We start from the raw sequence: 27670 nt of genomic DNA, 5'->3' as shown, positions 1-27670 counted from the left end.
TCCATTAATAAATGTGCATTAAAATCGTCTTTTTCGACAGTTTTGATTTTCAATCATTGGAGGTAAGTTGTAATCAGAGAGAATAAAAACTTCAGCACTGCACGAATACTTAGTACAGTAGTTGGCATGTGACGCTCTTGAGCCCTCTACGTTGACCGTCTGCAAGTCAACAAACTTGGAAAAGTACAGCGAGCACCGTGTACAATCCGTCGCTTGCCCGGAAGAAGGGAACGAGCGCGCGAATACGCGTAAAAAATAGATTTCGAGAAAATCGCAATTTAAAGTTTCAATTGACTATATCTTTGATATTTGAATATCAATACTGCTGAAAATTCACAAGTGAACAGATAATATTCCAATTTGGTACTAGCTAAAGTGGCTATAATGAATAATCTACAAATCTTATGATATTGCTTATGATCTTACCTCATGCAGGTCTTTTCTCGAAATCTATTTTTACGCGTATTCGCGCGCTCGTTCCCTTCTTCCGGGCAAGCGACGAATCCATCATGTGTGCTGGCCGGCTGTGTGTGTATGTGAACGTGTACCCTCGGCCCGTGCGTCGCGTGTCCACGCATTGCATATGCAGCAGGGCTGTGTATTGTAAAAATAGCACATCATGTACCCACCTTCGTCCGAGGAGCGAACCCGTGAGTAATGTTTACGTCCGATTTTGCGGCGAATTCACTCACTTTCGAACGTAGGAGTGGCATCATTGTATCATCATTAAGTCATTGAGTAAGATAGGTCGTGCAGTCGACGAATCGAGAGAGTTTCTTTTAACTAGACGAGTAATTTACGTGCGGGAAACCACAACAACGCAACGAAGCTACCCGGTTGCCTTCTGCATCGAACCGCCTGTACGCTCCGCCTCCCTGAGATAACCTGTGCTGTGGTTTGTGGAGTCCTGCGTGTCGCATGACAGGCCTACATGCTACATCGGTCGGTAGCACATGATCCGTGAGCCAGCAAGTAATGCATTTTGCATGACCAATTCGTCACAAGGCGCTCCGAGACATCGAAGAAGACTCAAGGAGGTGTAGTTAGACGGTCAAATCTTCGCCAAGGCTCTAACACGACTTTATAGAGAGAGATAGAGGAAACAAGCCAATGGTTTTATAGCATTAAACTTCAGTGATTTGATAGTTTGCAAACATGGCTGGGCATTTTAGGACGTTTCAACTTGAATACTGCTGTAACTTTATTTTGTTCATTGTCATATTGATAGGTTGTGTGAGCGATTGCCTTGGGCAAACTTCATCCATCAGTGTGTTGGTTGCTGGCGATGGGGTGACTACTGGCATTGCAGGACGAATGGAAGTCATGAGGAATGAAGCTGGAACAATCATTGTCTTTGGAGAAAATTTGTACAAAGATACACGAGTTTACCTGACCAGAGTTCCGGCCCCCCGTGGAAGCGAGTGCAATGAGGAGTTACAGAGAGAGGTTGGAGTATCAATACAAGCTGGTGGTGCAAGCAGTAACAAAAGCGTCTGCTCCTATTCATCTTGTTCCATTGAAGTGAATCTAGAAGGTGAATCTGGAAAGGATGTTGTTCTCTACATGTGTGTCAAACAAACCAATGGGTCTACGATCCATCAGGGTGATGATGAGTGGCTGTCCATTGCTGTCATGAATCCACCCAAATCGCTGCTCCCTCTCTGGCTCGCAATCATCGTCATCGTCATCCTGCTCTTGCTCTCTGGACTTTTCAGCGGTCTCAACCTCGGCCTCATGGCTTTGGATCCACTGGAATTGCAGATCCTCCTGAATGCTGGAACCCGCAAGGAAAAACAGTATGCTAAGGTGATTGCACCCATACGACGAATGGGCAACTATCTTCTGTGTTCGCTCCTCCTGGGTAATGTCCTTGTAAACAGCACCCTCACCGTACTTCTGGATGACCTGTCGTCAGGCATCTGGGCAGTATTGGGTTCAACTGCCGGCATCGTCATCTTTGGCGAGATTGTCCCCCAGGCGATATGCTCCCGCCATGGCTTGGCCGTGGGAGCCAAAACCATCTGGCTGACGCGCTTCTTCATGGCCCTGACGTTCATCATCTCGTATCCCATCAGCAAGATCTTGGATTTAGTCCTTGGGAAGGAGATTGGTGCAGTTTACGATCGAGTCCGCCTGATGGAACTGCTCCGCGTGACAGACGAGTACAACGACCTCGAGAAAGAGGAGGTCAATATCATATCGGGTGCGCTGGAGCTGAGGAAGAAATGCGTGAAAGACGTCATGACGCCGCTAGATGACTGCTTCATGCTGGACGAGGAAGCCATTCTGGACTTCAAGACTGTGACCGACATCATGCAGAAAGGATTCACTCGCATACCTGTGTATAGTGAGTCACGGGATAACATCATTGCGCTTCTCTTTGTGAAAGATCTAGCGTTCGTTGATCCAGATGACTGCACGCCTCTCAAGACAGTCATCAAATTTTACCAGCATCCAATTAACTTTGTCTTTGAGGACACAACTCTGGATCTTATGCTCCAAGAATTTAAAAAAGGTTTGTATTATGACGATTTTTAGCACAGCATTTGAAGGCAGAAGTAAACCGTGATGACGTATTTATAGCGTCAGGTTCTGTGAAATAGATAATAATGTAAAGAAGCAAAATTTTTTTTGCGTGCATGAAACTTTCACGAATTTTGCATGAAGCCAAAAAAAAAGTTTCAGCCCACAGCACAGGAAAGGCTGTCTGCTCCAGTTCATGAAAATTTGATGCCACAAATATTCTGGTATGACAGAAGTTGTATCAGTGGGAAGAGATCTGCATCAGATACGTGTCATTGCATGTATGTACAATGTGTATTTGCATATTGTAAGAGACATTCACCAGCTTTAATACCACTAGTTTGTTCTTTGTGAGGGAAAATATTTGGGTAGCGGGAAGTACATAGACCCTATTGTTAAACAATATTTTCGCTGCATTAAATTATCGTGAATTGGAGCCGCTGCCTTTTTCGCGGCATGAAATTTTTTGCGAGTTGCCCCTAACATTCAATGCGTATTTTAATTTCGTGGATCTTGGCTCTCGCAAAATTTGCGAAATTTAAATGCACACAAACATTCCTTGTTTTACAGTACATACAGTATGTATAATATGCAAACTGGGTTTTCACATCCTTAATTCAAGGAACAGAGGTACAGTTGTACCTTGCCTCATAAATGTGTCAGTGTGGATGGCATCACTCGGAAAATAATGGAGCTGTACAAAATGCATAAATTTGAACAATTAGTGCAGTCTTTCTATAAGGCTCAGGATGCTGACACTTTTTCTTTTCTTTTTTTTTTACACATATTGTATGTAGACCATGCTCTTCAGTTAGAATTTCATGCAACTTTGCTTCAATGGGCCTCAAACCCAAGAACCCAAGCTTTGTGATTGCAAGATGTATGTTGGACACAAAACCACCTGAGTGACGTGGCTGCTGTCTTGCAGTGTAGGATGCGGACTTATTTTTAGGCCGTTTAGGAAGAGTCCCGAGTATGCGCGGGCAGGTGTCTATGGGAAATGTACAGTGAGTCCTGTACAATGTATGTTGGAGCAAAATCAGTTTATCCTCTACGGGTTAAGCTACACAACTACAAGACTATTTAAAAGTATAGTGTATACTTTATTTTGATAAACAGCGTCTTCAGAACAGAGCAGTGGTGAAGTGGGGCTTAATGTACACTGTAAATGAGGTGCAGAACCAATAGGCCTATGCGATGAAAGTAGAACTTGAAAAAGAAGAAGAAAAGATTACAGTAACTCAATGTGAAATAAAAGAAGAATACATAGAAAGTTAAACATCAGGGTTGAGATGAAGGAGATGTTTTAATCTAAGCGACATACTATAAAAGTGGATATTTTTGCATGAGTATTTGTTTTTTTGCACCATGCCAAGTAACTAGTAAGTTGAGTTTTGCGTGTTTTCAGTTCTGCGAAATCAAGACGTTGACTACTGGATCATACGGCAAGCAAAAATTTGAGTGCTTCTGATTTCCGCGCTAGTTTCTGGCTGCGTGAAATGCGTAAAAATTTCAACACCGGGAAAATGTCCACTTTTACAGTACTCACTACTGAACCAAGAATCGGTGACAAAACAAAATTAGAGTCGTGTTACTGGTATTTAGAAAACAAAGTGAAACATAGAAACAAAAGTAAGCTTTAAACAGGGGCGTACTCGGTGTTCATATTTGTAGCATCAATACCAAAGGAACAACATCGCTAATGACTTTTTGAGTTGCCAGTCCTGGAAGTGCTTACTCGTTTCCTAATTTGTGTGCAGCTACGTGTCTGGTTTAGCTGAGGAAGCTTTCTGAATTTAAGAAGAAGAAAAGAGGTGGGAGAGAGAGAGGGAGATCTTGTAGACAGTTCCTGTCTATCCCGTCTATCGGTCTCGTTATAATTAAGGCTTCCTCATGAAAGGGTAGAGTGTACAGGTACTGTACAATGTACATTGGAGTGAGGCACCTAATACCATTAAGTATTATACCTTCACAGACCATTGACTCCCAAGGCAATACAATTTGCTATTAAAGATCTATCAATCTCTTTGGAAGGCTGTACATTGCTTCCCTACCCCCCCCCCCCCCCTTATCACTCTTTTTTTTTGGGGGGGGGGGGGAAGGGGAGCTGGGAAGGAAGCGATACAAAGTAGGGAAGGGTAAGATGCAAGATGTGTTCCACTGCATCACAGTACATTGTACAAGTATGCACATTTGCATTGTATGTGCCCAGAGACTCCAACCCCAAGCACCCTCTGATCGGGAGATTCTCCCGCCCGAAACCCCTAGTAAACGGGAGACTCCAAGTTGATTTGTGCGAAGCGCGAAGTTCCTAGGGTTCTAGATGTTCTCTGGTGCTATCTAAGGCTTATTTTTTCAACATACGATAGCAAAAAGTAAGAAATCCTTTCCACCGGGAGACACAGAGCCAGGGCGGGAGAAATGAAATCTCAAACGGGAGAACGGGAGATTTTGCAAAAATGGGCTTTCGGCGGGAGATCTCCCGTCAAAAACGGGAGAGTTGGAGTCTCTGTGTGCCAACAGGTTATAGGTAATGCAATTTTCATGATTTTCACACTAGAAATCAGAGCTGCTTTAGCGGATGGGGGGGGGGGGGGGGGCATTTCATCAAGTGTTTTGTCAGTGATTTTTACTGACAAATTTGCTCTCAGCCAATCAGCTGCAAGGATTTCAGTAGCCTTATAACATGCAGTTGTCAGTGACTGACAAGTTTCATGAAATGCTGCCCAGGAATAACAAAATTAAGCATGGGATGGCATGTAATGGACAAGATGTTACATGGTCTAATGCTGATATAATTTAGTTTTGCTTGACTGGATTTTCAGTCTTGATTGTCAGCACAGGACTTACATCCAGTGTCAAATTAGTATATTCCTAGTGAGAGGAATGACTAGGCACCCTCATGATCACTAACACTACTTTTAAAATACCCCGAGTCAGAAATTCCGAGACTCTGCTTCCCCACTCTCTCACTCCTTACGAGCTTTCACCTCATAACTCCCAAAATTAAGAGCCCTAAAACACAAAAAACATGAATTTCAAACTTGAAAAAGGGTCACATTTTGAGATTAAAGAATTAAAAGATCAGAATAGGCCCTACATTTTATGCACTAAATTGCGCAATTTGTAGCTTAAAAGGCTAAAGCTCCTTACTGCAGGAAAGAAGTTGGTGTACACGTATACGTACACCCTCACCCCCCCCCCCCCCCCCCCCCCAAGGCTGTACACCACAGATACACAATCTCACGCCTTGCTGCCTCTCTGACCTTGGCATCTGTATGGTTGCTGCTTTCGGCACTTGCATCAAGTTTTTGTTTTTCTTTGTCTTGTCTTGTCCTCTGGAGGTCTAAGCTGACAAAAGATGCAGAACTTGTGGTACTAGACTGTTCTATCAGTATCATTGATCCCAAAAAGCAGTACATAAAACAAATTACTTTGCAAAGGAGGAGAAGTGCACTATTACATCAGTGCAATAACACTGTTTATCTGAAATCATTCCCAGATTTCATCGTTAGTAATGATGTAAAATCTAGTGCTGCAATTAAATCCTGTAGTTTCTCATTGTTTTCAGCAATTTCCATGTACCCGGTTAACTAATTTATCATGAAAGTAAGCTCTTGATAAAAAAAAAAAAAGTGAACATACTGCAGTATGTGAAAAAATATGAAAGATTCCTTGAACCAAAACCCATTAGGGACAGAAATCACTCGCAGCAATTCCTGCAGAAACACAGAAAATTAGAAGCAACTGCTAATTCTTTTTTTAACCGTTCAGCTGCTGAGTGGAATAAACTCATGCCTTCCACAGTACAGAAAAGGTCGATAGAGACATTAAAAAAAAAATAACCCTTTTTTGGATTCATACAAGTAGCTCATGCTGAAAAAGATAGGCCACTCTTGGTGATGGACCTCCGTTCAAACTCCATCAGGAGTATAAAGGGGAAGCTACCATGTAAGTACTGATTCGTGAAACAGTCACGTAGTATACAGATACATAGTCTGCATTACATAACAATTTTTAGCATCTTGCAAAAGATTAAGTTGTAGGCTCCTTGGTGAGAGCAACAGCCTCATATGCATACCACAGTAGATACTGAACCTGTGAATCACTCTGGTTGTTTGTGTCAATACACGATAAAATCCAGAAAAAGACTGCTGGGCCTCTCTGTTAATTTACGAGTAGCTATTGTGGTGGGAGCTCAATCAGTGCGTGTGCATGCCGTAGAATGTCAAATAGGCAGACAATAAAAGGCACTGCTACTCTGTAAAAAAACCCCAACAAAATAAAACTTAAAAAACAAAAGAAAATCTAGTAATAAACCATACATCTGCTCTTTGGGAGTGACCTGCCTATCTATCAAATGACAAGGAAACCTTCCTTTGCTATTTCAGAACGAGCTCTACATCAAATTTTTTAAACTGAAAGGAAGGTCAGGGGTTTTTTTTTTTAGTAGTGTACTGTGTGTAAATGCAACCATGCTTCCTAAAGTGAGCTTGTGTCCTTGATTTGTTCTACTTGTTCATTGAGAAAGAGTCCTTTAGATATTGCCAAGTTGCTCAGACGGATTGGCCAGTCTGTACAATGTAGCTGGAAATTTGTATGGACATATCGTTCTTCAAGGGCGTAGTCAGATATGTTCCTTTTATCATGTAATTTTCTTCCTGCTGACACATGCCATACAGATTGCCTTGTAGATGTTATTATGTGAGCAGCACAGGTCTTCTTCACTAGCTTGTGTCTCTGCCATCCTGATTGTGATCATGAAATGAGTCAAGATGGGCTATCTGTGCAGTGTTTTACGCAACCCCATTGTACTCGCCGACAATTCACGACATGCAGTAATAACGCTGAGCATTGTTTGTAATTTGCTTGCGAGTCTGTTTGAACAGGGTGGCTTACTTCAGACGCTGAGAGCCTGGCCTCTTCCTGTACTGTATGTGGGGATAGATGGCTTGCGAGCGTGCTTGGACCCCCTTTTCTCTCCCCCCCCCCCCCCCCCCCCATGATGTCATTGTGATGTCATTACTGATGCAGTGTGTCATCCAGACAGGAGGGGGTTAGCTGTCTCCACCCCCAGCCCATACACATGTGGTGTTTGTGCCAGCAGTGATCACCCACAAGAATATGCCCTAAAGAACATGCCCTAAAAGAATCTCTTTTTTTTTCAGTTTTCATACCCAACATGTATATACTTAGCACTTGCCCAGTTACGTAGCACAAGGCTAATGTAGTATTTAGAGGCAATTACATCTTCATAACTTCAAGTACAGTGTGACAGTACAATTTTGCATATTGTGATGTTACTGTACATCGTTGCAGTTTTTGTGAGTGAGAGGACATACAGCTGTACTCCTCCGCCATGTTTGATGTGATGTACAGTTGGTTTGGGTTTACATCTAATGGGCTCTGCAATGCAGCAAATCTTAATGGAATAAGGCGTTGTTGTCGTTACATACAAATTTTTAGTTCAGGTTATTATGGAACACACAGACACAAGCTTTATGAGTTTCCATTATTCTTTGTACAGAGTGTATTGGGATGTGAAACATAAATCTGTACTTCTCGTTGTGACACTGTACATTGTAGGCCTACAATGTGAGTATGTGTACATTTGTAGTTGCTATTTGGTATTGGTTATACAAATGTAGATGCCATATTAAGATACCAGTATCATCAAATTCCCCGCATCCACCTGCGCATTAATCCTACAATTGTATGTATTTTTTACAACCTTTCTTAAAGTGTAAAGCTGTGTAATGAATGTGTTGTTATAGCTTTTTTTTTTTTTTTACTTGCTCTAACTTCCATGATAGATTGCAGACGAAAACCCTTGTCACCGACCTATTTTTATTTTTGTTTTTATATATTTTTTTAAACAATTATACTTATTTGTAATGAGAATTTTTCCCGTCATTCTTTACACTCCTTCCTTTTACTGACACTGTATTCCATCCTGCCACAGGTCAATCCCACATGGCCATTGTCAACCAGGTCAACAGTGAAGGCGAAGGAGACCCATTTTATGAGGTGCTGGGCTTAGTCACTTTGGAGGATGTGATCGAAGAAATCATCCAAGCCGAAATCGTGGACGAAACAGATGTTTACTGTAAGTATTGGAAGTGTTTCGTCAACAAATGAATGTGGAGTTCCAGGAGTCGAACATTAAACATACCAACACATCATGGTGTAGATTGTATGTAGAAATTGGAACAGTTTCAAACAAATCATTAACCATTTAGTGAACTTTGCCAGTATAACAACTGAAAATACATCATATCGTAGACCACTCTAAAAGATTTATTTTCTTTCATTTATTCTTGAGTTTGTAGTAACAGTGTCAATTGTGTTACTACCATTGTCATGGATAGTGTTGAAGGAAATGATGACAGTTGTGCATCTCAAGAAGAATCATAGAAAAATAAAGATTATTTGAAATGGATGGCTATCTGCGAACAATTTATATGAGGACTGGAATTCGAGCAATGCTGTGATCTCATAAAGATTAGGGTCCCCACAGTCCCTGTGGGATAAATGTTCGTAACATTTGTTCGCTAAAAGCTCATTTGGCCACAGCTTTCAAGACATTCACATTTGGGCATAATGTTTGATTGATCTGTTGCTCTGGATCTGCTACAGTCATATCAAAATCTTTTCTCTCAGAAATATTCCCTTTAATAGAGACCATGCTTATAAAACATGCTTATTAGATTTCATCGTTGTCAGTTACCTCAGAGTCCCCCTTTCCTTAACCATTCAGGCTAAGTGACATTACCATGCTGTACAGATTCATAAACAATGGCCACACTGGCAATGTTACAGAAGATAACGAAAGGTCGCTCTAACAATCGCTCGTGACCTCATGCAATTACTGGGATTTCCTCTTCAAGTTTTAGATTTAACCGAACGTTAATTCTTGGTTGAAGTCGGAAGGAGAATCGCCGTACTGACATTTTAGACAGCATGGCATGACCTCTGGGTTTCGTGTGACACAGATACCAGTGAGCTCCCCCCCCCCCCAAAAGTGATCCATGTTACTACCACGACGCTCACTGTCTTGATGATATTAGCGTGCCACTTACAGTAGATGCACACCATGTTAACCATACCCCTAAAATTCATTTGACATCACAGTATTCTCTTCTGTATGATATCAGGTCATTGAGGGCAGGGCTGTAGGTATTCCGGGAATGCATGATACACAGTCGGTAATGAGATGGTAGTGATCTCTAGGATGGGATAGTTATAGGTTAAAGAGAGATAGTCCATGATTGAATTTGTTTTTGGTATTAACTGCTACAACTCGTAGGTGTCCAAAATTAATGAACTGATGTTGTAGAAGAATTGCACAAATAATTGTTACGCACATTTAACTGCTAGGTGTCAAAAATTGATAACCTGGGCCCCATTTCATAAAAGGTTGATATGATAACAACTCTTGCTGGAACGGCAATTGTCATGGCAACGACAGGAATCCAGCTTCCTGATTGGCTGTTGCTGTGGGAAGTTGTCATTCCAGCAAGAGTTGCCATCCTAACATCTTTTATGAAATGTGGCCCTGATGTTCTGAAAGTACTCATATGTCAACATGAAATTTTTGTTCTTCCTGTTAATTTAAGTATCACAGTTCCTTTGTTTTTAATGTAGGGAAGCAGTGAAAGTTAAGAGAGTATAATTAGAAATTTTCCTATATTTCGTGGGACAAGAAACTAGTGCCAAAACAAAAGCACACAAATTTTTTTCCTTGTGTACGTAATACTGTTTTATGTTTTGATTGCACAGAATTTAAGACGTACAAAATTAATCTTACCCGCCCGAGCAGGAAAGATGAGAACATTTCCACTTTTACAGTAAGTCTTCAGTTGTAAATAGTGGAAATATCATACGCTCTAAACCACATGGGAAATACTTCATACATTGTAGGATGAATGTTTGATATCGCAAATGTTATGCAAGATAAATATTACATTATTGTACGGTGTATTTTTCAAGAGCTGCCTGCAATTCAAGCATTGGAGAATATCAAGGGGAAATAACAGTCACAACACATGGCACACACCATAGTGATTACAATGCAGAATTAAGTATTCCTGCCATGGAATAAAGAGTACATGGTAGGTCTTTATGTTACCATCATGAAACTGCTGTGTAAAGTGTACGAGTCAATAATCCAAACTGCCTTAATAGTCTGTAAGTTATTATAGATGCTGCAACATCTATTCCATGAATGCATGCATGTAGAGTTGTACAACTGAAGATGGAAAAACAGTAACATACAAAGGATCTATACGTATGAATGCGAGAAGATCTTCTACTAAATTTCCTGTTTCACAACTACGTTGTAGGTGATAGTTACTGCATGAGGACTGTGCGTGCATTCTCTAGTTTTCTTTGAAAAATACATGTACACTGGTTGATTATGTAATGAATATGACGGATCCAATTGGTAACTCGGGATACATTACTCAGAGTAGCGTGACTGAAAGAAACAAGAAACAGAGAGTGGGAGGGAGAGAGAGTTAGGAAGCCGGGATTTACATTGTATCCATACGTTTTTTAATCATACAAGCTTTAATTTATGAATAAGACAACTCTTAATCCAATTAGCATGTCCCAAGTGTGTTGGCCTCAAGCTGTGCCTTCCAAGAAATTCTTTATTCATGACTTCCTTTGTGGAGCTTTTATATTCTAGGCTGTTTGCAACGGTACTTGTGACGGTATTCATGAGCTCAGTTTATGGAATTAAAAGTTCTGATGAGTAAGTATAAGTATAGAGATAAAATGAATCCAAGATACTTGTGGGTTTGAGTCCCTAGAAAGAGCGTCTTTGGAGTTTTTGTGAAGTTAAGGCAGAACAACAGTGCGGATCTCAAATGGCTGTCGAATACCCATGCCCCTATGATCTAGAGCACAGAGCCGCTCGTGACTCTGTGTGCTGTGTGGGTGGAAAATCGAGTGGCATGAAAACATGGCAACGGGATGGGCGCAGGCGCTGCTGCTGCTTTTTATCGGATTGCTTGTTGGTATCGTGCCGAGCGTCATCGCTAGCATTGTTGAGCATGTGAGCGCTCCCGCGCCGGGTTACTCACAATGGAGTGCCTTTTCTGGGCGTCTGACTCAGAGGCGAGTCTGTTAGATCGGGGCTCTTGATAATGCCGCGATGACATTATCGCGCCGTGAAAAATAGGAACCACCTGTGGAACCGTGATGAGAAATATATAAGGAAAATACAGCCAAGGTTTGAATGGCATTGAAACCTAAAAATATACTACGTACGAGGGATGTGTCCCTAATCAAACCAGTAATGGCGTGTTTCCTGTTACAGAAATGTTCAGGATTAAGACTTTATGAAGCATGATACATCAACTAATGTACAACTTGTAGATACAGCATTGATTATCTATAAAAAAAAAAAAGAAGAAGAAGAAATTTCTAGAAGCAGAGATTTTTAATAGTGATGAAGCCCCAACTTTCTCCAACAACGCAATGCCCTAATAATAGGATTTAAAATGTATATGAACTTCAAGTATGTTTGTATGTGTGTACATGTATGCACACAGTAAGTTTTATAAAATTCTAATTTCCCTGCCAAAGACTTATCACTTTAATTGTGACTTCTTTCTTCTTTTTTTTGTAGGGGAATCTCTGTTTTCCTTGAAAAATCTTAAGTAAGGAGGAATGCTGTCAAGGGTTTGAATCTTTAAATGAAACTGATGTGGTCAATATAAAATCATACACAGGAATTATTGGTAACTACTTTCAGTTGTGTCTGAATTTGAATATATTGCAGATGACACCAGTTGTGGAAATCCCCCAAGGTTCATGTTCGGAATCTGTGCTTCGTCTTGGCTCGATACTTCAGTATGCTGTGTTGCCTTGCAATCTCTTGTGTTTTGGCTGGTGTGGAAAGGGTTGAAACTGACTCTGTAGGATAATTAGATGAATTATACAAGAAAAGAAAATCAAGAACTCCAAAACAGTACTTTCCAGTGTGGTTAAAGGAATCCAGGAAGCCCAGTGGGACGCAGGTTACATAATTTGTTTCCCCTAGCCTTTCACAAATCACCCAGCACATAGCGACATATTGTCAGAAGTCAGGAAGATGCCGATAAATTCTCTGCAAAGTCTGGTTTTGCTGTTCAATTTCCCTATTGATATGATCTCTTTAATGTCACGTTTAATAAAGACCAATATTTAGGTTTCTTTTAGAGTATGTGTCATAGTAAAAACATTGTTGTATTAATATGATCATGAGGCCTTAGATTATCATTGTTATTGTTCCAATTATATTTTTTTTGTTTCCTAGTCTAATAATTATTTTTCACATGGCATTTTAATAATCGTCATTTTTTCATTTTTTAAATTGAAAACTAAAATATTAGCCATGAAACAAAGTACATACCTGTGAAAGTATAATGCTCAATGGAGCACATTGATTACCATCATTGTATAAAGTGCTACTATCACCAGTAAATGTTGTTAAAAAGAGTGCTGTCATTAGTCGCAAAAACCCATTGTGATTGGAGCTCTTTAAGGTTCATGTCCCTACATGCGACACTGATCAAAACAGGTTATTTAATTTCTGTTTTAAAAAGAAGGAAACAAATGTGCAGAAATGCCTGTGCCTGCCGTGTGTGAATCATTCATGATTTCATGGCTGTAGGGATGGAATCCCCGTTTGCCGGCCCCGCTCATTACCTGGGCGCTGTATACAGAAATTATATCAGCCGATGACATGTGAATGCATATCTAGCTGATAACCTTTCATTACTCTTTGGGAAAGGCATAAATATTGACAGTTTTAACTAAGGGAGGCAACCTCTCGCACCGAGCGGAATTTCATTTGCCCAGCGCATTCAATTATTGTCTGAAGGACATTTCGGCTCTATGATGGCCTCAGCGGTGGCAATAGGGCATGAATACTGCAAAAGAGATCTTGCTATTAAAATATGTGTTTTTGCATTGCAAGTGCAACATCCTCAGTAGGTTTTGATCAATAACTATCGTAGCAATATTATGCCTTTACCTGTAGAATGAGGTTTCTCGTTCAAGAGATTGAAATCTACCTACGTTCCTTGCACAGACCTTCCTACTATGATACACAATTTTTATGCATTGTTTATCCTACACAGGTGCTGTACAAACATAGCAATAGCATCTAAAGGCTTTCCAAATAGAAACTACCAGTAATGAGAGCATTAAATTTGAAAGCCAAGTTGTTTTTTGTGTGTTTGTGGAGTGTGTGTGTGTGTGTGTGTGTGTGTGTGTGTGTGTGTGTGTGGCCAGTCTTTGTGTTTGAATTATAAGTTGGAAAGCATGAAAATGATATATGGATCCTGGATATTAATCAGGGAAAAAATTGTAAGTTTACACAGAGAGACAGACAAAACTGACAGATTGAAAAGGAGAAAAATCACCCATCAATATACAATGCAAACCTCATGACCTTTGTACCACACAGTGATAGGGTGCTAATGGATTCCAGTTGTACACTTGGTATCCTCTCCCCTGTGGGCAATGTGATCAATAAACAAGGAGTTCAAGTGCATGTGTTGCTCATGGTCTGTATGTTGTGCTCGTCAAAGGATAGCTGTTGTTATTATGTACAGAGAACAACAACAAACTTGCTGCTGTGTGAATGCATTTTTGTAATTACAAAAGAGTACCAAGTGTGATGTCATAGCCATTCATCGCCATGGCAACTGGTTCTAAATAACCTCATCTGGCTCGAGTGTTCCTGTGTGTACCTCGTTCTAACCCAGGCTACAGTACAACAAAAGATTGTGACATCATCATTTCCATGCTCTACACTCATTAGGGTGTTGCTTATGTACTCTGGCGGTGTGGGCTTGTATGGTGACAGACAAGACTCCAAATTAACAGCATAGTGTCTCCCACCATGCATTCAGAAACAAGCCATGCATGGCCCCGTTTTATCAAAAGATAAAATTGATTGTAAGTTTTCTTACCACACAGCCTGCCATACACTTACAGTTGAAATCAACTTTATAATCAATTCAATTCTTCATAAAACAGGGCCCTAATATGGTATTGGTAAGAAACTGCAAGAATAGGGCACATTTGTCAGTCACTTCTCCGGTATCATTTTTGGATATCGCTCAGCGTGACTCCCATTGAACTTCCAACTTGGTACTTGCTCCAACTCCTCACATGGCTCTTGCCCCCCCCCCCCCCCCCCCAAAAAAAAAAAAATACACATACACACACACACACACACACACACACACACACACACAATAACAACCAACAACAACAAAACACAACATCAGTAACATTAGAATGGCATAGATATATTAATGTGTTTTTTCTTTAATGCATGTTCATATAGTCATCATGTCAACAGTCTTTGATTATCAGCAATAAAGAAATATGAGAAATGTGAGTGGTTTGAGACTTCAAGCTTCAGTTCTTAATCAGCAAGCCATCATACTACTTGGCTTGTACTGCTGTAGCTCTGTATGATAGTGTAGACAAACATGTGTATTACTCCTGCGCAAATACACACATTGAGAGTTGACAGTGCAAATATATTATGATTCATATTTGGATATTCTTAAAAGGTGTTTGAAGAGGGAGACAGAGTTTTAATGAACCTAGATAATGAAAAAGAAATAGAAGCCACTCCTATCACAGCTATTATAAAGGCTATAATTTTGTACATGTATTCATTGTACATACTGTAAAACATGATATAATCGCGGCATGAAATTTTTCGCGAATTGAAGCGACGGCTTCTTTTGTGGCATGAAATTTTCGCGAATTGCCACTGGCGTGCAATGCATAGTTTAGACAAGAACTTTCTTTTGCATTTTATTCTAACGAATCTTGGCGCTTTCGAAATTCATGAAATCAAAATGCATGTGCACGTTCCTTGTTTTGCAGTAGTATGTCCTGTGATAAATGATTATTTTGAAGGAAGTCAACTTGGTAGAATGAAAAACTGTTTGTTAAGTGGAATTGCTTTCCTGTAAAACTGCAAGGAAGTGTTCTAAGAGGAGTACCATACTTTCAGAGAGCAGAAATGCTGTATCTTCAATATGTAAAAAGTTCATCAGCCTGTCAGAATGTGTGCCATGCATACATTCAGGCTCAGAGTCCCTGGTTCATGCTTGTGTTGGTGGACAAGTTCTGGGCTTTTAAGCTTATTACTAAACAAGACAGATGTAATGGAAGTATGCATCTAATTCTTTCGATGGTGGAAACCAATAACAAAAGGACGTGAGGTGATTCAGTGAAGACGATACTAACCAAACAGCTGTACAGAACATACATAAAACTATATGTTTCTTTATCTCTGATGTGAAAAAAAAAGAGTATTGATATACAAGATCCTCTTTCATTTTAAGACTGCTTGGATATAGTTAGTGCAACCATGTGGATGACCGATTACTGATTAATCGTGTGTTTTGAGTGCCATTTGGCACAGAAAAACCACATAGCATTGCTCACATTGTCTATTTTGAGTCCCTAGCACAGAAAGGGTTATTTCTGCCTTTGATAGGTGGAACCCAAGACACCTGCACAGGATATAACTGTCTTGGCTACAGTTATATCAGCTGTGAGCTTTGTACCAACAGCTCAGCTGCTGCAGAGAGTGGACACAAATGAAACTTTAATGGCATGGATAAAAGCAGGGCAAAACTCTCCTCGTTTTGTTTTGTTTTGTTTTGTTTTGTTTTTGATGGGGGGGGGGTTGAAGGAGGTACAATTGTCTAGGTAAGTGGGAGTTCCACAAATAACAATGGCAACATAGATCATACAGAATGAATCATGATATGTGTATTTTGAACAAAAATTTCTATACCTTGCAATCGCAGAGTAACCTCTAGTTATCCTTCCATCTATGTTTCGTTTGTGCTGTGGATTATCATTGTGCCATTCATACTGACTGATTTCCACAATTTCATGCACTTTTGTTTCTCACTGAAAGACAGAAGATTCTGTAAATGAAGATGATTATTAGTTACATGTATTCATCGTAAAATTTGTTGGCTTTTATCATAGGTTATTTGTACCACATGTTGAGGCTTGCCAAATTGAGAGCATGTTTTGCGCTCTAATATTGGCAAGCCATTTTGTGGTAAGCAAGCTACAATGTAGTAGTAATATATTCTAATAATCGAATCACATTCACTCTGACATGCACCCTTACTCATGATATTGATTTTTAACTTCTGTTTTTGTTTTCTCTTTGTTTTGTGTTGTTGTTTTTCCCCCCCTCACAGTGGACAACAAGACCAAAAAGGTGATCTCACATCCCAACCGGCGGGATTACTCCATCTTTGCCCAGCAAGGTGAAGTGGCGCGGCCAAAGATCACCCCTCAGCTCTCGCTGGCGACATTCCAGTTCCTCTCAACATGTAAGAAACCATCTATTAATGATTCATCACTTGTCCTTTTTCTTTCCTTTTCTAAATTATGGGTGTATTCTCTTCCCATCTCTCTCTCTTTCACCCTGAAAGTATCAGCTAATAGAATCCCATTTTATTATTTTTTGGCTCAGTTTTTCCACTAATGAAGTATACTTACTATTTAGGTGGACTGCAAGATGTTTACTCAGCATATGACAGAAACTATCATTGATTAACCAGGTTCCAAACACATGGGGGGGGGGGGGGGAAGGGGAGTAGTTGTATGATGTCTTTTAGGTATGTTTCAAGACCATTTGAACTGTTTTGCTATTAGAGTACCATGAGCTTGGGTTTATACAGGCATAGATATAGAAAACAAAGTAAGTTGGTGGTAAAATAAAAGCTCTATTCCTTCTATGGTAGACACATTATTCCCATGCAAATTTTGGGGATGAGATCTTTGCTGTCAAAGGTACTGAGCATATCTTTGAATTTATCACTTTTCTGTTAGTATGTATCTATCTGTCTGTCTGTCTGTCTGTCTATTTTAGATCTATATCTTTCTTTATTTCCTGTCTGTGCTATGTATTGTACAGGTATATGTGTGTGTCCATCATATAGTAAGAGTCCTTCAAATGATTTACCACATATTATATGACTTTTGACAGTGAATTTCACTGCATCTCCCCCTGTCTTTCTAGGTGAAAGTAGTTGTATATCCACGATATACAAGTTTGTAAGAACAGTAGCATTCCCTCATTATCCTTGACCTACGCCAACTCTAAAGCCTTTTTTTGTGTCATCCATAGTCTTATGAGCCCCATATTCTGACTCCACTAGAGATTAGCTGGATCATATACAGTGGGATATAATCACTGAGATGTCCTCTTTCACACTTTAAAACTAAGCTGACAGAGGCTGACGTTTGGTGTGATTATTTCATGGGAAGTTCATGGGGTTTATTGTGGGATTATTATCAGACTACTTGCTGTATGATCTGAGATATCTGCTGTGGTGTCATCCCTAACTGATTCTTATTTGTAATGCAAGCCCTCAAGGATGGAATATGCAGATCTATGTATAGTTACATTTGGAGATCATCCATCTAGCTTTAGTCTAAGGGAAGAAAACAGGTGTATTTTTTTCCTTGATGTAGTGCTAACTTTAAAAAAATGAATAAAGAAAGAAAAGGAAGGTAGCTGAGATATTGAGTGATAGTGCTGAGACTGATGTATCAGATTTAATTGAAAATGTTTGTCATGATAAGTGATCTGCAGCTGAAATGACAAAAGTACTTTTCAGATCTTGCAACAAAGCACTTGTATTTATCCTTGGCCAACATAATGTTGATTTTTGGACTAAATTCAAATTTGTAAGAGATTTTTACTGATCATGACATTTTCAGGCTCTGTGAGAAGTGACTGTTGTGTACCATATTTTCCGATGTGTAAGCCGCACCCATATATAAGCCACCCCCTTTTTTTTATGGGGGGGGGGGGGGTTCCCCACTGGGAGAGAAAAAAAAGTTCATGTCAGAAGTTGTAATCTTAATGAAAGTTTCTGAATCCTTCAGATTTTTTTCTTTTTCGAAGACTTTGCACTTTTTTTGAAGTTAATTAATCGCTGGCATGAATTATGGTATTCACTTTCTTTCTTGCTACTTTTCTACCGGCACACATCCTTAGTGATACAGGACTGCAATGCCATTGAAGCAGAGGTTGGGATAGAAGGGTCAGTAGTGCATATTTGCATAAAATACCTAACATTGTAAGAGCAAATGACACTGAAATAAGAATATTTGAATAGTTTCATTTTTGTCAGATTCAATGGCAATAATTGTAAATGGAGGTAGGGGTGCATGAATATTGGATAATTACATAGAATGCTTGGGTTTTACACCGATTTTTCCTTGAATATACTTGTGTATATAAGCCATGCCCCTTTTTTTCTGCATGTAATCCAATAGAAAAAGGTGCGGCTTATATACTCTGAACAAATATGGTAGATTTGCAGTGCCAGTGACCACCAAGTACAATAAGTCTGGGCTCGCCCTTGTCTCCCAGAAAGTAATAAGTTAATGAGGGTTTACTTCTCAGACATGTCCGACTGGTGAACAAAACGTCAAGTCACTCGAGTTGCTGTCATACCCAACACCAGACAAGCATTTCACCGTCTAATGAAATGAGCGAAAGGTCTAGACCACAGCGCCAGCCCTGCCAGCCAAAAATGTGCAATCCTTCGTTCAGCTGCACCCCTAGAGTGGAAATTGACACATGCGCTGGGTTTTTAGCAAGTCACTTTTTACTTTCGTTGTCCAACGCAAAAGGGTAACCTTCCTCAACATGCAGTACGCACAGAGACCCGTATTCACGAAGGTGGTTTATATTTAGTCCATGATTTCTGCAGATTTGTTCTGTATAAATGCGTGTAATAGATTGCATATATGCCAACAGATATCCCATGATGATCGCACTAGGATACTTGGATATGTATGGTTTGCCTATTTCACACTTGTTTTTTAATCCATGGTTTTGATTTGAACCTCCTTCATGAGTATGGGCCATAGTGTCTACATAGTCAACTTTAACAAAAAAACACACAACAAATGACACTAAAAGATGATCATATAGTACAAGATCGGTGGGAGAGCATTTTTCCTGTGTGTTTAGAAGTAACTGCTATTTCAAGTTTTCAGAGAAAGGTCAGATTACTATCTGTAGCCAATATATAAAGAAGAAAATATTGTACACATTTTCTTGTGAGCACATAATTACTGAGTAACCAGTTTATGGAGTTATTGCAATGATATGATTATATCGCAGCTGGAGACTGAATTACTAGACATGTTTATGGAGAGAAGAGTACCAAAAGTTCAACATGGGTCTCCTTGTGAGAAACCAAAGTGCATCTTACTAGGGAGGAATATTCCATTAGGTTTTATTTAAACAGGTCTTTTTTATTCAAGCTACTTCCATTAATTCAATATGATTGTTATCATAGATCTTATAAGCTTTGGTGCATTTACATTTACTGTGATGCCATAATATCTCAAACATGCATGTCATGCATGTATTTACGGGACCATAACTTGACATAACTATTGACCTTTTAAAACTGATACAAACAATGGCAATTGAGCAGATAAGAAATGAGCTAATCAGAAGATAATAGTTTGCAAGGCTGTATTAGACAATATTTAATCCCCCCCCCCCCAAATGAAAGAGATATTGTAAATGGAAAGGTGTGGAATTGATTGTTTTATTTTTCAATTTTAATATGTCATATATTTCATGACAGGTACGTTTGACAAGGATGTTAACAGCAAACAGAACTGGAGAGGGTTTTACAACATTGTACAGGCCTACATACGATGTACCATCCTTTTTAGTTTAGATAGTTAACTTGCTGTACGAGTATTTTGCATCTGCTATACCCAGTTCAATTACAAATTCAGTCTGCACTATGTGAATCTGAATTCGCTTAATAGCTACCAGTCTGATCCAGGCACTTAAATACACCTTGCAGTGTGCTAAGACGTCAATGTAACACAGATGGTGGGTACTTATTTCGTACACCAGAACACTGTATCTCCCCCCCCCCCCTCCCCACTCCAAAGCTCCGATATCCCAGGGATGCGCGATGACATCACAGTCTCCGTCTTGCCGTCAACATCAGGAGCAGAAGGGGGATTGGGTGACTGGAGGTTATTGGAAAGGGCTAAAAATAAAACGGGAAGATGGGGGATGGGGGGGGGGGGGGGAATCACGGTGCATTTCAATGTTAGGCAGAGTAAGAAACCGCAGCCACTTGCGTCAGTGGGAAATCTTGCTCATCTTACACGGCATCAGAGGGTGTTTGCAAGGATGTGCTTTGAAAATGTAAATGCTGGCAGCAGACAGGCCAGGGGGTCGCGTCGGTGTCTGAGGGGTTTGGGCTATGCAGTCTCACAGAATGCTCTTACACCACGTATATTGTGAGCTTGTGCATTTGATACAATAGGTTAGTGATAAACTGTGGGTATGGGGTCTGTGGATATTGGATAATACCAGCATGTTTTGACAAGAAATATCAATTCATGTAGGATGCATGTAGGCAGTATGAGAGAGTGAGAGAGGAGAGTATGTTATGCATTTTGAAGTGGCCTTCAATTGTGAGACATGGCAGGGCATCAGATTGTAGTGACAACATATACTTTAATAGAAATATTGCCTCTAGCTTTTCTTCCAACATTTCATTTGTTGTTCCTTTTTTTTTTCTTTTTTCTTTTTTGCTGACGCCTGTCTTCCTGTTAGTACTATGTTTCTTACTTTGACTTGTCCCATATCACTGTTTAAATGTCTTACTGTCTTTCTGGCTAATTTGTTCCTCCATTTGTTTATCCTGCTCTTTCATTTGTGTATGTAGGCCTATGTTTGTACATTTGTATAAGGTACAATGTATGTATGTATGTATGTATACTATTTATTTGTTTACAAGTTTTCACGTGGCCAGGGATCTGTATAACATTCATTCTCTCGATCAGCGATGTGATATGTTGTATGTGGACAGTATATTCATGTCGGCCTGTGTGTTCACATAGTTTTATTTGCCCCCTCAACAATCCACATGGTGGTCATTCCATTAATCAGTGTCACATTCTGTCCGTTTGTCTGGTCTGTCTGTTTGCCATCCCAACTCCATCAACTAGACCTCTTATCTATCTAGTCCACTTTACTCTGCTACGGAAATCAATTCCAATTTTACTCAACCCTCAGTTCTCTTTTATCCATCAGTCAGCATCCTGTATCAATATCTGACCCATTTTGCGATGTGTGTTCAATATTATGTACATAATGAACTGCTTTCAAGTTATAGCAAGTACAATAGCCCTACAGTGTACAATGTAAATTTATGCATCATGTATTTGGAGCCCCTTGATAGTCGGGAATGTTTTGCTGCGGGCCTACATGTACATGAGGGATGCGTCACCACGAAAGCCATACATTGTCGGGGAATTTTTTTTTTTTTTTTTCGTTTTGGCAAATATGAATTTGCCAGGTGCTATTCAGCTTTAAATAGATACATTGTATGAGTGGCCTACTTCATTGCAAGGAAAATTTCACAAAAACAAAGTTAAAAGTTGCCCATGAAAACTTGAAGGGTTCTATTGCCAAAGGTGGCTTTATGCGCATTTTTCTTCTTTTCATGATCTCTGACTTTATATGGGTAACGTGATGACCCACATATGAAGACAACAAATCCAGTAGCCTTTAGAAGCCTGCATTTCATTACCTGCATTGCCATGGTTACTGTCTGTTTAGCACAACAAGGAAGCATTTTCAGAAATTCTTGATGACTATGTTTCTTTGTATGTATGTCAGTTTGCTTTTAGTAGAAAAGAGATAAGGCTTTACAATATAAAACTCAGGCATGCTTGAGTATGTCTTGGGAATTCATACAACAGCACTAGATTCATGTTTTAGTGTGATAAAAGGTAGAGCTTCTTGCTGAGCTACAGATACTAGTATGTAGTCCCTGAGAGCTGCAGGGAGCTAGTGTTAGCGCTGCTAAAGCCCCATCTGATGGAATATCTGAGCAGCGAAAAGGTGAAATCTATTACAATCTTAACAAATCCAGTTAAAAGCGAGTCACCGCGGGCAATTGTGGTATGTTGATTGCAGAGAGATGGCGAGAGACACACATAGAGGCTATTACAGTAACCTTTGTAGCCTCATTCTTCCTGTGACCATCATCAGTATACGCTCCTAGCAGGGGGAGGCTCTCGTGCAAATGTGCTATCCACCCATGTCCTAACACCTCATAAATTAACCCTATATGGCATATTACTGCACATCAAATTTGCACCCCTACATGGTATCACAGCTGTTTAACATTCGTGCCCTAAATGTTGTCACAGGGGGCGTCACATACCATAAATGGCATATTCATTATGGTGCCAAGTGTAATACCATATACGGTTTTATGCCATTTTGAATAAATGTTTCTCCCAATACACTCATTGGAAAATAACTACAAACTACCACTTTCATGAAATAGGATGAGGAATCCAGTTAGACAGATGTGAGGTTTGATCATATCTAATCCACAACACTTTATATACAGAGAGTACATGCAGCAGTGATCTCTTCATGTTATTCTATTAAATCTCACCTCTCTCATCACCAAAGTCGTAGCTTGTGAAATAGAACCCTAAATGGCTATTGAAAGATGGAAAAAACAAACAAACACACACCCCTGGGCCTTTTTTAAAGGAAAAAACATTGAAGATGGGTATGTTTGAAAAAAAAACAGACCTTCTTCAATGCTTGCTTTCAGACACAGGTTAGTGGCAAGAAGTTGAAATAAAGAACATTTGTACACTCCCTTAGTGTAAACATACATACATTGAGAATATTGCAGGGTGTGTTTTTGTTGTTGTTGTTGTTAGGTTGTTTGTTGTTGGTTGGTCTTCAAAAAGAAAGAAGGAAGGTGGGGAGCATGCAATTTCCTGTGTGATGTTCAGTGACGTCACGTCCTTCTTTCTTGCCTTCCTTCACCTCACTGCAGTTGGCTCTGTGTCAGGTTTCTTCTGCCCTCTTAAAGGTCGAAGGCAAAAATTATCCAACTGCAGCATTTGATAATGTATAAAGGATGAAGGTTTTTGCCACAAAGCCGTAGGTGTGTGGAAGACGGTAGACCTACACACTTACGTGTGAATGTGAACATTCACACCCTGGGAAGCAGTCTCATACAATGTATGTTGGTACCCGATAAATGTGGGCCATAATTACCATATGTACATGTACATTATGATTGGGTTTTTCAGCAGTGAGACCTTTAGCACACTTTTGGCAGTGCCCTGACCCACTTGCTGCGACCGTCTATTCCTTTTATTTTGTGTTAAGTGTACAATGCAGTGTATCCCTTAATAATGTTCACTCTGGTTTTTGTTTCATATTTGTATAAAATGTTTATGATAATATTATGTATCGTATGCTCTTTACCTGGTTGAATAAGTCAATGATCATAATAGTGTTAGGAATAATCAGTGGGTGATCAATGTTTTTCCATAATACCTTCAGTCTATTAAACTGGTGTGTTTATTCAGTGGGAATTAGTCAATGTATGCTTTAACAGTCATCATATGCACATATGACTTTATAGTTCTAAAAAAGCAAAGTAAACCTGAGCATCAGACTTCTTAAAACATGTGTTAACGGTCTCACACTGATGAATGGAATGGGCCTTCCTGAACCCAATCATAGTTGGTAGTCTAAAATGTCAAAATGGGTCTAAAATGAATTTTAAGGGCAAATTTGTACATTAAAATTTTGGCAAAAAAATATACGTATATGTACAATATAAGACATGCCAGCATGGTAAACGCTTCTTAGGTGCAATTGATGGGGGCGAATTCCTCTGGAAGATGTTCCTCATTTTTGACCCGGACATACTTTCCTTTGAATTTGAGAGGGCATTCATTTAATTGTTTTGACATGAATTCACAAAATCTTGAGTGGTGAACTGTAAACTAATCTCAAGAATCTCTGAGTTGAATCTGAGCAGAAAAATCTTTTTCTGTCTTTCTTTTTCTTTTCTATAGAACTGTCAGGTTTCTGTTTTTGTTTTTGTTTTTGTTTTTGTTTTTGTTTTTGTTTTTGTTTTTGTTTTTTTGGTTGAAATTTCTCACTGCAAAATGATCCATGGGTGAGAGACCATATAGTACAACTGAACATAAAGTGACTCTGACTCTTTTATGCTAGAAATAATTCAAGCCCCAACCCTACAACTCGCAGTCACAATGACTGCTACTCTTATCTAACCTTTACAAAACCCGTTTAGTACGTAATAGGACAGTCATCGAGGAAATGAGCTCATTTGAGTCAGTGACATCACAACAAGAGGTCTGTGATGACAAGCGTCTGTGGTTACAAACCTTTCTTTGCAGCGAGCCTGTACAAGTGACGATAATTGAATGCGCCATGTCCTGAGTGTTTTGTTCAAACCAAAGGAGTATGTTTAGTTCAAGGCAATGCCAGTTTAATTCTTTTTTATCACAGTGATTGGGAGACAACTTAAAAAAAACAATGAATGAAAAATCTTTGCTTTTGTATTTCCCCGTACCTGATAACTTACACTGACTTAATCCATTTATTGTCCATAAAGCAATCTAGAATGGTAACTGGTGTCACATTTTCTTCGGAATTGTTGCTTCAATGGGACATAATCAGAGAGATCATTCAGACTAAAATTCCAATTGTGCTACCATGATACATGTTGGTTTTCTTTGAGGCAACTGTAAGACATTTTTTCTGCTAAAGATCAAAGCCTGTGGATGTTTCTGTTCAGTCCCTTTGCCATTTAGATTTGCTTCAGCTCAAGATGAAGCCAGAATTTTTTTCAAAGGTATCATTTCATTCAAGATTTTGACTGCTTCTTGCAATTAAGCCCAGTTGCCGATAAAACAAAAAGATGCATCATCTGGGACATAGGAAGCTCTTATTTCTCCTTTGTTCCTCAGCTGTCATTTAATCAATGCAGAAGTATTATAACTCCTTTGAGCAAATACCAGGCAGTTTTGTGTGTAGACTGTAATCAAATTTGTGTGATGCATAAGAGTGAGGCTTGATGCACACCATTGATATTGGTGTTGTGCAGTATAAGCTGAACATCCATTCCAAATCCTGTCTTTCTTGTAAATTGGTAAAAACAAACGAGTATAAAGGAGTTGCACAGTACAGATTTAATAATTGAGCGAAAATATGTTTTTGTGAATATAATGATGTTTACAGTAGTTGTTCATATGTTGCGGTTTCCTTCTCCTCCAGCTGTGGAGCCCTTCAAGGTAGAGCTGATCTCAGAGACCATCCTCCACCGGCTCCTGGAGCAGGACATCATCTTTGAGGTCCAGCCACCGGAGAAGAAGTCACCCGTGTACCTTTACCAGAGGGGCAAGCAGGCCGACTACTTCATCATGATCCTCCAGGGCCGCGTGGAAGTCACCATCGGCAAGGAGAACATCATCTTCGAGCAGGGCCCCTTCTCCTTCTATGGTCAGCACGCGCTGGTCAACCCCAACCAGCATGTTGGTGAGTTATCGGGCATTATTTCCTCTTGTTGCAACATTTTTCTCCAGCCCCTCTCTGTTTGATTATTTCTCAACTTGACTCTCCTCACGCAGGGATAATGTCATGTCAAAGAAGCATGAAGAAAAGCAGATCACTATTTTCAGACAGCAACTAAAGAAGTACTGCAGCTGGTCACCTACATTTCAATTTCAGAATCAATTTATTTCATTATTTAGATCATATTTGATCCAAATAATCTGTTTACAGCCTACACTTGGGAATACATATTCTTATCACACTGCTCAATGTGCAAACACATAGTCCCAACTATATCGAAGTGAAACATATACTATATGTCCCCCAACTCTGTGAAACCCTATAGATGTTCTCAGACTTAATGGTCAAACCTGGCTCATCTCAGTAAAGATACACCTCACTCTCTTTCTCTCTACTCTCCACAGACAACAAGCACAGCGGTAGCCGGGGCAGCATCCGCAGCCTGGGCACGTCCAGCAACCCCTCCCCCTCGTCGCCGTACACCCCGGACTTCACCGTGCGCATCCTGTCGGACGTCCAGTACCTGAAGGTGACCCGCGTCCAGTACCACGCGGCCCGTGCCGCCACCCGGATGGAGCGGGAGCGCGAGCGACAGGGCGGGGACCAGGCAACAGAAGAGGGCAAGGATGTCTTTGAGAACGAGTGGCAGAAGGCGCTCACCCAGGAGAAACTGGAGCACAGCGTGGAGGACGCCAGCAAGGACAACAACGTCAAGTTCTTTCAGGTCGGCAACGACAAAAGCAACGAGAAGAACAACGACAAGTTGTGACCCCGGATCGGCTTTGGAGGCAGTGAAAGTGGTGATGGAGGTGGCGGGGGTAGTGACTGAGGGATGAATGCCTTCTTCTCGACCATATCATTAGCCAGTTGCAAATTCTGAACTCTTTGACTGTACAGACTCTCTACGACTGCGACGGAAAATAGTCTATTGCCCACTCCTTGGTGGTCGAGGAATGCAAAGAAGGAGTCGTGTATAGTGCATGTTTACATTTGCTGAGCAGACCCCTACGCAGACTGAATAATCATAGCACGAACATGGCATCTGGTGTCATATGTCATTCGTCAATATGCTGGCTAATCATATATTAAACTGATGTGTGGATGCTTTCACATTAGGACTCAATGTGAGGCATTTTTCCATTTTGGCACTTTTCTCTCACCATTTCCAAGGTCTGCATGCAAGTAAAATATTCCTTGGAAGAGTTGTAATGACATTAGGTGTAAGGAGGAGAGCAGCCAACACAATATTACTATGCACCTGAATCCATATGCACTACCATGTAGTCACTGTATAGAATTGTTCCTCTTTCGTACAACTGCCATCAGTTTGACTCGATTGGGGGGGGGGGGGGTGACGTATTCAACGAAGCCTAAATCTTATGTTGAAAATCTGCTAAACATATTGTAAGATTCATCCTCGACTGAAAACCAAATGCATGCATGCTACACTTAATGATTAAGCTAAGATGTAAAACAAACACACACACACACACGCACACACAAGGTTGTAAATTGTATATTAGAGGGGTTGATGGAAGCCCAAGTTATTATATCTATGGGGCCTTGCATGAGGCGTAGCATCAGTGTTAACCAGTACCCTGTGTTGAACGCGATAATGACACATGGGAGGGAGCAGTGATGCATGTCAGGGAATGTGTACCAGACCTGTGCGAA

The 27670-nt window shown here is 40.1% G+C and overlaps 1 protein-coding gene across 1 annotated transcript; it reads left to right on the top strand.

Annotated features, from left to right (window-relative positions):
* The first annotated feature begins 974 nt into the window (after window positions 1-974).
* Window positions 975-26776, top strand: LOC139726775 (metal transporter CNNM2-like). Its single transcript, XM_071637765.1, has 5 exons — window positions 975-2515; window positions 8486-8629; window positions 16767-16901; window positions 25700-25960; window positions 26401-26776. Exons 1-5 carry the CDS (start codon window positions 1156-1158, stop codon window positions 26763-26765), a joined length of 2265 nt encoding a protein of 754 aa, XP_071493866.1. The 5' UTR covers window positions 975-1155; the 3' UTR covers window positions 26766-26776.
* Window positions 26777-27670: the final 894 nt, after the last annotated feature.

This window comes from Diadema antillarum, unplaced genomic scaffold (assembly GCF_040938485.1).
Source record: "Diadema antillarum isolate AM-2024a unplaced genomic scaffold, OU_Dant_1.0 seq00000098_RagTag, whole genome shotgun sequence".
In the NCBI taxonomy this organism is placed as follows: Eukaryota; Metazoa; Echinodermata; class Echinoidea; order Diadematoida; family Diadematidae; genus Diadema; species Diadema antillarum.
This window is presented reverse-complemented; position numbering and strand designations above follow the sequence as displayed.